At 41.1% G+C, this 13,208-nt stretch overlaps 1 protein-coding gene across 1 annotated transcript in view; it reads right to left on the reverse strand.

The window, feature by feature from the left end:
* The window catches only part of zmp:0000000760 (collagen alpha-1(IX) chain), a 96,747-nt gene that overhangs the window by 30,013 nt on the left and 53,526 nt on the right, over positions 1-13,208 (reverse strand). Inside the window, exons 22-23 of the mRNA XM_043681246.1 lie at positions 2,788-2,934; positions 275-451 (exon numbers count right to left, since the gene is read on the reverse strand). Coding sequence (XP_043537181.1) covers positions 275-451; positions 2,788-2,934 — 324 coding nt within the window. The remainder of the gene's footprint in view (positions 1-274; positions 452-2,787; positions 2,935-13,208) is intronic.

Consider the following 13,208-nt stretch of genomic DNA (forward strand, 5'->3'; position numbering starts at 1 on the left):
CCGGCCTATCATCCTCATCTTGACCTCCTTCCACCTATCGCATTTCCAACGCCCCTCCCCCAAGTCCCTCCTCCCTACCTTTTATCTTAGCCTGCTGGACACACTTTCCTCGTTCCTGAAGAAGGGCTTATGTCCGAAACGTCGATTTTCCTGCTCCTTGGATGCTGCATGACCTGTTGCGCTTTTCCAGCAACACATTTTTCAGTTCTGATCTCCAGCATCTGCAGATCTCACTTTCTCCTACGATTAGATTCCTCCAATAAATATTACTCACAGATTTTCCAGGTTGTCCATTCTCACCAACTGGTCCAGGAGGTCCCATTGGAACATTTCCATAAAGTGGGCATGCATTGGAACACTTTTGTCTCACTAAACTTGCATATAGTGATATTTGTTCAAGAACAAGTCTTTTGCAGACCTCAATCACATGACTGGCGGGGAAGACTGGCCCCTAAGATACACAAAAAAAACCTTTAGAAAACAATGCTACAAATATTCCAATAGCTCTATGATATGTTGTATTATTTGTATATCTGTATTAATGAGCATGGATGATAATGCTCCATTGTACTCGGTAATGTTAAAAATATCAATTGTAATTTTTTACATTTTAACTTTAAAAAAATATTTCAATATCATTGAAAGATAATTATTTTATATCTGATCAACAAAGTTTTTTCTTAATTAAGTCCTTTCAGAAAATATTCACTTGGCTGATAATCTTGCTCTGTCATCTAATTTACTATTAGGAAATAATGCATATATGGGTCATGTTCAAATAATGATCAAAATTGGTGAGTGACAAAAATAGCCTGTATTCAGCAATCGCCGTAGCACAGTTCAGGGTGGCAATGGAATCTGAAGTACAGTTCTTACAATAGCCTCTTTATACACAGTTCATATATATCTTAAAATTCTATCACTATGGTGCTACATAGTTTTATCCATTGTACACAAAGGTTTGTGTGACATTTGTCCTGGGGAACCAGGAGATTGTTTAAGCATGTGTTAGGTGCTGGCTGCTACTTGGATTAGAGTGTCTGTCGAATCATCTTAAGAGGTGTTAGTCCTTTTATCATTTAAGTTAGTAAGTGTTAGTAAAAATACCAGACCTATATGATCTAAATAAATTAGAAATTATACATGCACTGAGTATAAAGGATATTAAGCTGATCACCGCAGCTGGGTCATGAGATTTTATTTAGGATTAAAGACTTGATCATTTCATTAATTCATTCAATTTCATGGAAGCGCTGTTTTGACAGTAAATTTCTTAAAGGGGCCCTGTTTAATATGTATTTAACAAGTACATTCTAGTTGAGAAAACTGTTTGATGTTCTGCAATATATTCAGGTCCTGAGAGATGGTTGGTAAGGGCTGATTAATAGTATAATGTTTCCAAAGTTTTGATTAAGTCATGGAGATGCGATGTTTGGAGAGTATTATTTATGATTAGGTTACAAAATTAACATTCGTTCAGAGGTAGCTTTTGATGCAAATAGGTCTGATAAGGACTGAAGGTGTAAAGAAGCAATAATGGGTTTGAAGGGGTGTTTTTATTTAATCTATCTTGTAATTGTAAAATGCATTACAAAAATGCAGTTTTGTGAATGAATGAAAACGCGTTATAGAAAACATGGCGAGTTAATAAAGAGTTATGAATGAATGGGAATGTGGTATTTGTGAATATAGTGAGCTGGTGAGTAAGTAAAGAGACCTATAATGCAATATTTCACAATAGCATTGTCGAATCTCATGTTTACTGGCTACTTAAAACACAATTGCCCCTGTTTGTAAGATTACCAAGTTACTGACAAGAATACTGATTTTTAAAATCTAACTTCATTATTAGAAACTAATATTTTTTTTAATTTATTAACACAACTTTATAAATATTTCATTTGTAGGTAAGTAAAGCGAGAAAACTTAGAAGCAGGGCATACCGCTGAAAGTTTGCCAAGGTAAAGGGTGCTTATGGCAAATTATAAAAGCTTGCTCACAACAGAGTAAACAAGATCTTGAAGGTTGTCCGTGGAAAAATGAGTTGTGAAAGAATGGAATGTAGATATCTTTCTCTCTTAGATAAGGAACCATGGCACATAAAAGCATTCAGATACAAAGATCATTACACAGCCACATAAATTATTCCTTGTTGTTTTAAAAAAGTACCTTCACACACTGATGAAAAAGATTAGGGTGAGGGCAGAATTAATTGGACAATTGCCAGAATAAATTATGTCCTGAATTTGCCTTCTTTGCAGTGGGCAGAGCATATATAGACAAGAACAATACAAGAGACAAGAGACAGTGGGAGGAGTGGATGTGGGAGGGGGCGAAGAGAGATAGAGAGAGGAGGAGGATGGAAAGAAAAGAGAGAGAGCTTGAAGACCAAAAGATCAAAGCTGGAGAGCTTGAAGACCAAAAGATCAAAGCTGTGAGCAAAACTACTTTTTGCATTCCATCACCTTGATATTGACACAGGATATTTCACGTTAAACAGATCACCGCCAAAGTTTGTTGATATTGTTTGTCTGAGAACTTGATAAGCTTGCCCTGACTTTGTTTTAATAAGTTGTTGCACAATTTGCTGCCAAGTCTTTTTCTTGTCTCCATTAGTGCCAAAAATACCAAACCTTATATTTTGTCAGTTTATGTTTCTGTAAAACTGATTTGTTGTTATATTAATGGTCACATGACAGAATATTTCCAGATCCAAATATACCAAAGATTATTAGATTTATAGCATGAATGCACACAGTTTTTCATATCACTGTTTATTTCACTTACCGGAGGTCCAGCAGCTCCAGAGGATCCGGTCAGGCCTGTATCACCACGTATACCCTGTCCTCCAACTGGGCCCCGATTACCGGGTTTGCCAGGAGGCCCTCGTTTACCTTCGGGACCCTCTGGTCCACGATCTCCTTCATCACCATGCTAAAAAATAATGTAAAAGGTTCTTGAAGAAATATACGAAATTAAAAAAAAATCAGTGATAATTTTATTGAACATTTAAAGTAGAAACTGTGCTAAGATGGAATCAAACAAAACTAGTTTTGATCCAGAGGAAGAGAAATGAGGGAGCAAGGATCAAAAAACTTGGTTTTAAGGAGAGGGAAGAAGCAAAGGGACATGGAAAAGAATTCCAGAGAATCGAATCTAGACAACTGAAGACATGTCAAGTTATAGGGTGAAAGAAGGGGAAAGCGAAGACTGCAGATGCTGGAGATTCAGAGTCAAGATTAGAGTGGTGCTGGAAAAGCACAGCTGCCTGACCTGCTGTGCTTTTTCAGCACCACTCTAATCTTGAAAGAAGGGGAAGCCAACTCTACTCTCGAAAGAAAGAGTAATGAGCACAAGTATGCCCTAGTCAATCCACTGTCTAATAATGCATTTTCCTTTTGGAGTTTTAAAAAATAGGAAACCTGACTGAATAACACTAGTGGCTACAGCCTCAATTTTCAATTTAGTTTGTTTATTACTGCATATGTGTTCAGAAGCATGCCAAATGTAATTTCAGCTCCAATGCTTCCAATTTTCAAAACTGCTTGAACCTTTGTAAAATAATGTGCAGTGTGCAGTGAGCTGACAATATCCCTATCTTACAGCAGCTGGCTGGGACTTCACCTTTCTGTTGATTTTCTGCACACTCCCGCCAGTCATTACCACCTAGCTTCTCCCATGGGTCAGACCTTAGGCCCAATGCACAGCTGTACACTCAGTGTGATGCAGACCATCCAAGTATGGAAGGGAATGTAGGTGGCATTAGTGAGGAGTCAGCACAAGCTGATCAGACTACCACAGTGTAGGTCCTCAGGGTGGCTGTTCTGGCTAAGGTTGGTGTCTGCCACTGGGTCATGGTGCAAGCTCAATAGCAGCCAGTTGCCTGAATCAAATAAACCCTAAGAATCAGTTACAGAGCATCCTGCCATCTGCTACAACAATTCCAAGTCCTGCATAAATGTTTCAGTCTTTATACAGCCTCTTTAAGGCGGTTCCTTTGTGTTTTGTTGATTTATAAGCCATTCAGGTGTCCCCAAGGTCCTGCTCACTAACTGGCTTTCTGGTCAGGATATCAGTGAGGGTGCTCAATCCTTGAAGAAGTGCAGCCTGTGGCATTATGGGTGGCTCAGCAGAAAGGAAGTAAAGTGTAAGGGTTGTACTAATAAGGAATTCTTATTTAGGGGCACACTCAGGCATTTCTGTGGCCAGCAACATGACTCAAGAACAGTTTGTTACACTAGAAAGGGGGTTAGCCGGAGGTCATGGTTCACATTGGTACGAATGACATAAGTTATTAGTAAGGGGATGCAATCCCATAATCAGAATTTAGGGTGCTAGGTAGAAGATTGGCAAACAGAACCTCTAAAGTAGTTACATCTGGATTGCTCCTTGTGCCACATGGAAGTGACTGCAGAAATAGGAAGCTAAAACAGATGAATGCGATGTTAGAAAGGTTGTACAGTAGAAGGTACTTCAGATTCCTGGGAAAGAGTTTGGGGGAAGTGCCACCCGTCAAGTACGTGAGTTGCATCTGAACAGAGCCAGAACAGTGTTCCTTGCAGGTCATTTTGCTAGAGCTGTTAGAGAGGGTTTAAATTAACTCAGCAGGATTGCAGAGATCAGGAAAGAAGATTAGAAAGTAAACCAGGATGCACAAAATGTTGGGAGAGACAGAACATTGAAATAGAAAATCATAAATAGGTGAAGTTGGAATAAGGGAGAAAGTAATAAAGTCTACATCAGGGTTACATTGCAGGTATATGTATGAATGGAGCATAATTAATAAGACTAGGGAGTTGCAGGCACAGGTTAGCTTAAGTAAGGACAGATGTGTGTGATAAATGTTTCTAATTATAAGGAGTTCAGAAATAAGGAATGAGGGATGTCATTTTTGTTAAAGGAAACAAAAGTTTCCTTTTTTGTTAAAGGAAACAAAAGTAGTGGAGAAAGAGGATGTTTCAGAGGATTTAAGGACAGAATTAATTTGGCTACAGCTAAGAAACAAGAAAAGTGAAGCCCATTGCTTAATGTAATATATGGACCACCAGCCAGTGGGATAGATAAAGAGAAACAAATTTACAAGGAAATTACAGAAAGATGCAAATGTCATAAACAGTGATAATGGGTGACTTTAACTGCCTGTACATAGACTGGCAAGGTTGTTTAAGGGACAGCGAGGGACAAACATTCTTAGATTATGTTCAAGAGAATTTCCTACAGTTGCACATGTCCAACAAATAGAAAGCACTGCCTGATTCTTGCAAATGCAGAAGGCCAAGTAGATTGAGAGGGGGGGAGGTGGGGAACATTATTGGTTATTCTTAATTTGGATCAAGAACAGAGGTGGGCCCCATAAGCTAGAACATGCCTAAAGTATGTTATAAATTGGGGTTGAACCTCAGCAAAATTATCAGATATACTAAACAATACATTGAAGTCTGTCGAAAAATAGGATTCAAGGATGAAGTTGAAAGTGTTTAGGGAGGAGACCCCAAAATGTGATGCTTGGGGAGGAAAGAATTCTGAAAGAGCAGTGCCACACACATCAAAATTTCAATAATTAAATACTGCAAGTTTTTAAAATGAAAGTATAGCCTATAAATTCCTTCCAAGTAGTAATATAAAGTTAAAAAGTTATATTTCTTAATCAGATGTCATTTACAAGTGACTATGTTAAGCTACAATTTAGTTGGGCTATTTCTCTCCAGTTAAAACATTTAAAAGATATTTGGATAAGTACATGAATAGGAAAGTTTTGAAGGGATTTGAACCAAATGCAGGGAAGTGTTGCTGAACAGAGAGACCTTGGAGTGCAAGGTCATAATTCCTTGAAAGTGGAGTCGTAAGTATTTAGGATAATGAAGGCGACTTTTAGTATGCTTGCCTTTACTGGTAAATGCATTGAGTACAGGAGTTGAGAGGTCATACTGCGGCTGTACAGGAGATTGATTAGGCCACTACTGGAATATTGCATGCAATTCTGGTCTCCCTCCAATAGGCAGGATGTTGTGAAACTTGAATGGGTTTGGAAAAGATTTACAAGAATGTTGTCTGGATTGGAGGGTTTGAGCTATAGGGAGAGGCTGAATAGACTGGAGCTGTTTTCCCTGCAGCGTCAGAGGCTAAGTGATGACCTTATAGAAGTTTATAAAAAATCATGGGGTTACGAATTGGCTAAATGGACAAGGTCTTTACCCTGGGGTTGTGGCTGGGATGGGGGCCAGTCCACAACAAGAGGGCATAGATTTAAGGTGAGAGGGGAAAGATATAAAAAGGACCTACGAGGCAACTTTTTCATGCAGAGGGTGGTGTGTGTATAGAATGAGCTGCCTGAGGAAGTGGTGGAGGCTATCAGTCACAACATTTAAAAGGCAACTGGATGGGTACATGACTGAGAGTGATATGAGTCAAATCCTGGCAAATGAGACTAGATTTGTTTAGGATACCTGGTTGGTATGGACAAGTTGGACCAAAGGGTCTGCTTCCAGGCTGTATATCACTAAAAGGATGGCAGGAAAATGGTAACTGAACAATGGACTGCAGTGAAAGAGATGGTTTGGGCACTGTCAAGATAAATACCTTGCAAAGGGAAAGCAAAGAGAAACAGATTCAGAGTGCCCTGGATGACAAAGGAGATAGAAAATGTTAAAGAATAAAAAGTATGCTTATCCTGATGTATGTCGTAAATAGAGTTAAAAACCAAGCTGAATACAGAAGGTTGGTTCAGGAGGTGAAAAATTAAGTACAAGACGCAAAGAGAGATAATGTGAATAGACGGCTAACATAAAAAGAAGTCCCAACGTTTTCTATAAGCATCATAAAAGGGTGCTAAAAGAAGAGAAGGATAAATTAAACTGGGATTTACATTTAGAGGCAAGCGGCATAGTCTGGTGGTAAATGAAAATTTTGCTTTTGTCTTTACCTCTGAAGTAGATGAAGCCTAGGCCATGGTGACAGAGTAGAAAACTAGAAAGATTTAAAATTGATAAGGAGATTGTAGTGGATAAATTTAAGGGTAATAAGGCACTGAGACCAGATGAGATGCAACCAAAGATATTTATTGAAAGAAGTGAGATTGGAATTTATAGAGACTTTAGCAATTATATTTCAATTTTCCCTGGATTTGGCGCTAGTGCTTAAAGACTGGAGAATTGTAAACAATATGCCTTTGTTCAGAAGAGACTGTAAAGATTGTCCCAGCAATTACAAACCAGTCAGTTTATTTCCAATAGTGGGAAAACTACTAGAAACAATTATTCAAGATAGAATTAATAGTCAAACGCAAAATGTGGATTGATGTGGAAAAGTCAGCATGGATTTCTTCAGGGAAAATTGTGTCAAACTAACTTACTGAAACTTTTGAAGAGGTAACAGAGAGGGCTGATGAGGGTAAGGCAGTTGATGCTGTGTACACACACTTCCAAAGGCATTCAATTCAGTGCCACACGACACACTTAACAGCAAAGTTACTTGTCATACTATAAAAGAGTTGGTAGCCACGTGGATACAAAAATAAACTGAGAGACAGAAAACAGAGAAAAGGTTGGAAGAAAGTTTGTAGTACAATTCCCCATAGGTCAGTATTAGAACATTTGCTTTACATAAAAGATAAGATGGCACTGGAGGGTGGCAAGTCTTTGCGCACTGTCCCCAACAGATCTTCCCCTCACATCTATTATAATCATCCGACTCTTTTAAATCTACATTTTAAGTCTGTCAGAATTACTAACAATGTTCTTTTATATCTACTTTCAGGTCTGGTGTCTTTCGATTTTCAGGAACAACCAGCCCTCTGGCCTGAGTGGATCTGGTCCAACAGAGACCAGGACTTATCAATGTGTCCGACTGCTGACAGTGGGGTTGCGACCACGGCAACAAAGAGACCAGCCACTTACCAGCTTTTCAAAGGCCTGACTGGAATATCAATAAGTGACCTGATTCTGTAGCCCTACCCAACCTCAGGGACACCTGACATCAAGGCCTAGCCAGACAGAGAACAAGGCCTTCTGTGTGTCTGAGGTCATAATCAGTGTCCAGGACCTCACAGGATGCACCCACATACCTTCTGGAATGTCAAACTACCCACACAGATTCCTGGACCTGACCAGAAACAGCCACTTACCTGGGAAATGTGGGAGATGTACTGGTCTGCTCATGAGACTAAAACAACATGGTTTCATGTCCCTCAACCCAAGTGTACCCCTGGCAAACATACAAGCTTTTGAAAACGAGTTGGATAAAATTAAAGCTAGACTCATTTGTCAAAGAGAATTGAGAGGCTGTTGAGTGCTTTGTTTTACAAAGATGTGACCCAATCCTGATTCATTTGACTATACCTTAGAACTTGATGGTTTCTCAATTCACCAGATGTACCGCACAGTGTCCTCGGGCAAGCAAAGGGACTGAGGAGTCTGTCTCCTAATCAACACCTCTCGGTAGTCAGATATAGTGACCCTGGCGAATTACTGCTCTCCAGACTTGGAATATCTAATGGTGAAGTGCCATCCATACTACCTGGTGCATGAATTCACTTCTGCTATCCTGACAGCAATTTACATCCCATCTCATGCTGAAAGGAAGCGTGCACTTGATGAAATACACACCTCTACAATGGGTTTGACCTGGAATATCTCAACACCTTGTTCATCATAGCCGGTGACTTCAACCAGGCCAACCAGATGAGTGTGCTACCATCAATTCATCTTCTGTCCCACTAGAGGCCCAAACACCTTGGCCATTGCTACACAACCAAAGACGCCTACCGCTCCAACCCTCGTCCGCATTTTGGAAAATCAGACTATAAGGCTGTACTCCTTCTCCCGGCTTATAAGCAGAAATTAAAGCATGAGTATCCAGTACAGAAAGTCATACAGTGCTGGTCTGAGGCAACAGATGAGCTCCTACATGACTGTTTGAAGTTGGTGGACTGGTCCATATTCAAGAACTCAGTGGCCAGCCCAAATGAGTATGAGTATCACAGACTTCAGAAGTAAGCGTGGAGAGGACTGTGTGCCAAAGAAGTTAATCCAAGTGTTCCCCAACCAGAAAAAATGGATGAACTAGAAGATCCACTCCCTCTTGAAATCCAGGTCTGAGGTGTTCAAGTCGAGTGACTCAGACCTGTACAGGAAATTGAGACACAGCCTTCGTAAGGCCATCAGGGACACCTAGAGACAATACCAGATTAAACGAGAGTCCCAGATTAACCAGATGAATACCAGTCGATTGTGGCAAGGCTGACATAACAGGTTACAAAACAAAGTTGAGTAGCATCATTGGCAACAATGCATCGTCCCTCAGTGAACTCAATGCATTTAATGCTCATTTTAACTGCCTTGGATACATCTATACCTGTGGTCATTGCTGCAGATGTTAGCTCAGCCTTCTTTGAGAGTGAGGAGAAAGTGAGGTCTGCAGATGCTGGAGATCAGAGCTGAAAATGTGTTGCTGGAACAGCGCAGCAGGTCAGGCAGCATCCAGGGAACAAGGGAATCGACGTTTCGGGCATAAGCCCTTCTTCAGGAATGAGGAAAGTGTGTCCAGCAGGCTAAGATAAAACGAAACGTCGATTCTCTTGTTCCCTGGATGTTGCCTGACCTGCTGCGCTGTTCCAGCAACACATTATCAGCTTCTTTGAGAGTGAACCCACAGAATGTGGCTGGCTCAGATGGAGTCCCCAGCTGTGCACTCAATTCTTGTGCAGGCCTGCTGGCGAGTCTTTCCTGAAGAAGGGCCTGTGCCCGAAACGTCGAATCTCCTGTTCCCTGGATGCTGCCTGACCTGCTGTGCTGTTCCAGCAATAAAGTTTCAACGGCGAGTCTTCACAGACATCTTTAACTTCCTTATTCTGATTTGTGGCTCTCACCTGCTTCAAGAAGACCTCTATCATCCCAGTGTCAAAGAAATGTCAGGCAGCAAGCTTTAATGACTACCGTCTAGTGGCTCTGGCATCCATAATTATAAAGTACTTCAAGCGGTTAATCATGGCGCACATCAACTCCAGCCTCCCAGATTGCTTTGATCGCAAACCTGTCCCTAACCCTTCACTCATCCCTGGAACATCTAGATAACAAGGACACCTCCAATTTATTGACTTTAGCTCTGCCTTCAAAACCATAATTCCAACCAAACCCATCTCCAAATTGAGAGACCCAGGACTCTGCTCCCATCTCTGCCAGTGGATTTTCGACTTCCTGACCCATAGACCACAATCAGTAAGCATAGGTGACAGCATCTCCTCTACAATAATACTCAACACCAGTGCCCTGCAAGGCTGCATACTTAGCCCCTTAGCATACATTCACAACTGTGTGGCAATATTCTGCTCTAACTCCATTTGCAAGTTTGTTGATGACACCAACATAATGGATCAGATCTTAAACAATGATGAGGCAGAGTACAGGAAAGAGATATGATTTGGAGGTGCCAGTGTTGGACTGGGATGGTTCAAGTTATAAATCACACAACACCAGGTTATAGTCCAACAGGTTTATTTGAAAGTAGAAACTTTCAGAGCTCTGTTCCTTCATCAGGTAGGTAGACAGCTTAGTGGCATGGTCTAAAAACAATTTCTCCATCAATGTCAGCAAAATGAAGGAACTGGTCATTGATTTCAGGAAGCTGAGTGGAGGATACACACCTGTCAGTATCAATGGAGCTGAGGTGGAAATGGTCAAGAGCTTCAAGTTCCTTGGAATAAAGCTCATCTACAATCTATCCTGATCTACCCATGTTGAAGTATGGTTTAAAAAGCACACCAATGCCTCTACTTCCTCTGAAGACTAAGGAAATTCAGCATGTCCACAATAACTCTACCAAATTTTACAGCTGTACCATAGAAAGCATCCTATCTGGATGGATCACAGCTTGGTATCGTAATTGCTCTTCCCAAGACTACAAGAGATTATAGAGAGTAATGAATGCAGCCCAGTCCATCACGTATGGCAACCTTCCTTCCACTGACTACATCTATACTTCTCGCAGCCTCAAAAAGCAACCAACATAATCAAAGACCTCTCCCACCCTGGTTATACTTTCTTCTACCCTCCTCCATTGGACAAAAGATACAGAATTTTGAAAACATATACCAACAAAATCAAGAACAGTTACTACCCAGCTGTTCATCAGCCTTTTGAATATTGAGTAGAAGAGCAGGGAGATTATGATGAGCTTATACAGGTACTGGTTAGTCCTTAACTGGGAGCCATGTTACAAGGATGTGAATGCATTGGAAAGATGCAGAAGAGGTTTATGAGAATAATTCCAAAGATGACAGACACTTCAGTTATTTTGAGAAACTGAAGATGAGATGGCTTTCCTTGGAGAGGAGAAGGCTAAGAGATTTGACAGAAGTTTTTTAAATCATGAAAAGTCTGGACAAAGTGGAGACTATTCATTCTGGACAGAGAGAAACTACACCCACTCCTAACTGGATCGAGAACCAGAGGGCACAGTGTTACAGTGTTTTGCAGATGAAAAAATGAGAAAACCTTTCAAACAAAACTAGCAGTTAGTGCATGGAATGCAAGTGTGGTGGAAGCAAATTCAATTGAGGCATTCAAAAGGACTTTGGATAATTATTTAAATAGAAACAAGGTGCAGGGTATAGGAAAAGGCAGGAGATTGTCATCATGTCAAATGTTCAACAAGCCAATGTAGACAGGATGGGCTGAATGGCTTCCTTCTGCATTATACAACTTATGTAGTTGTGCAGGACTCACCCAATGTTCTATGCACTAAAAGGAAAGTAGAGCAAGAACTGAAAAAGACTTCAGACAGTACACTGGCTCAGATTTTCAGTCTCTAGTCTATTGGAGACTGGACAGGAAAATGAATATACACATTGGGAACCCCCCAGATATGTTGATACATTGACTCTGTGGCAATTACCCAGGAAATTGCCCTCCCTCCGAAAGTGTCTCCGACTCTGACTTTGTGTCAGAGACTTATGGAAGTTCCAACCTTCTTAACTGCATTGTTAACCAAAAAATGTTAGACAGGGAAGTGGCAAGTAACATCTGTGTCATACAAACGGCAGACAATGATCATCACCAATAAGAGACACTCTAACCACCACCCCTTGACATTCAACAGTTTTACTATCACTGAATCCCCACTGTCAACATCCTTGGAGTTATCATTAACCAGAAACTCAATTGGAATCACCACATTGGCTACAACAGTAGATCAGAGACTTGGGATACCATGGCAAGTAACTCACCTCCTGACAGTCCAAAGTCTATCCACCATCTACAAGGCACAAGTCAGGAGTGTGGTGGAAAACTCCCCACTTGCCTGGATGGGTGCAGCTCCAACAATGCTAAGAAGCTTAACACTATCCAGGACAAAGCAATCTGCTTGACTGGCACCACATCTACAAACATTCAATCCCTCCACCATGGGGCTCAGTAGCAGTGGTGTGTACTATCAACAAGATGCACTGCAGCAATTCACCAAAGATCCTTGGACAGCACCTTCCAAACCCACGACAACTTCCATCTAGAAGGACAAGCGCAGCAGGAACTTGGGAACTCCTCCAACTGCAAGTTCCCCTCCAAGCCATTCACCATCCTGACTTGGAAATATACCACTGTTCCATCACAGTTGTTGGGTCAAAATCCTGGAATTCCCTCCCTATTGCATTGTGGGTTAACCCACAGCAAGCGGACTGCAGTGATTCAAGAAGGCAGTTCACCACCACCTTCTCCAGGGCAACTAAGAATGGCCTATCAATGCTGGCCAGCTAACAATGCCCATATCCCACAAATGAATAACAAAAAAACTATATCTCCCACATAACTATACACCTCACACCTTGGCTATTTCTCCTAGTACCTTGACTAACTACCCCAGATCATTCTCCAACCTAACCTGCTAGATCCCACCACTTGATTTCTATTTAATCCTGTCTTACATATTGAGCACAAAAGTCACCCGTGACCTGATCTCCCTAGACCCCATCAACTAATTCTCTCCTGTCAACCCAACTCTCTCCTGCCCTGACTCTTTCTGACACCCAACTCCCCCTCCAAACTCTCCTATCTGATTAACTCTTGACTTGATAATTTGTCCTGACCCATCAACACATCCTAACCGGCTTCCACCGTACCATATTGTAACCCTGTTCACCCATGACCCTATCCAGCTGCCAACGTACTCAGCCTTCAACCTAGCCAGGTGCTACTCAGTCCACTGACCACCCTACCTGT

Source organism: Chiloscyllium plagiosum, chromosome 3 (assembly GCF_004010195.1).
Source record: "Chiloscyllium plagiosum isolate BGI_BamShark_2017 chromosome 3, ASM401019v2, whole genome shotgun sequence".
NCBI lineage: Eukaryota > Metazoa > Chordata > Chondrichthyes > Orectolobiformes > Hemiscylliidae > Chiloscyllium > Chiloscyllium plagiosum.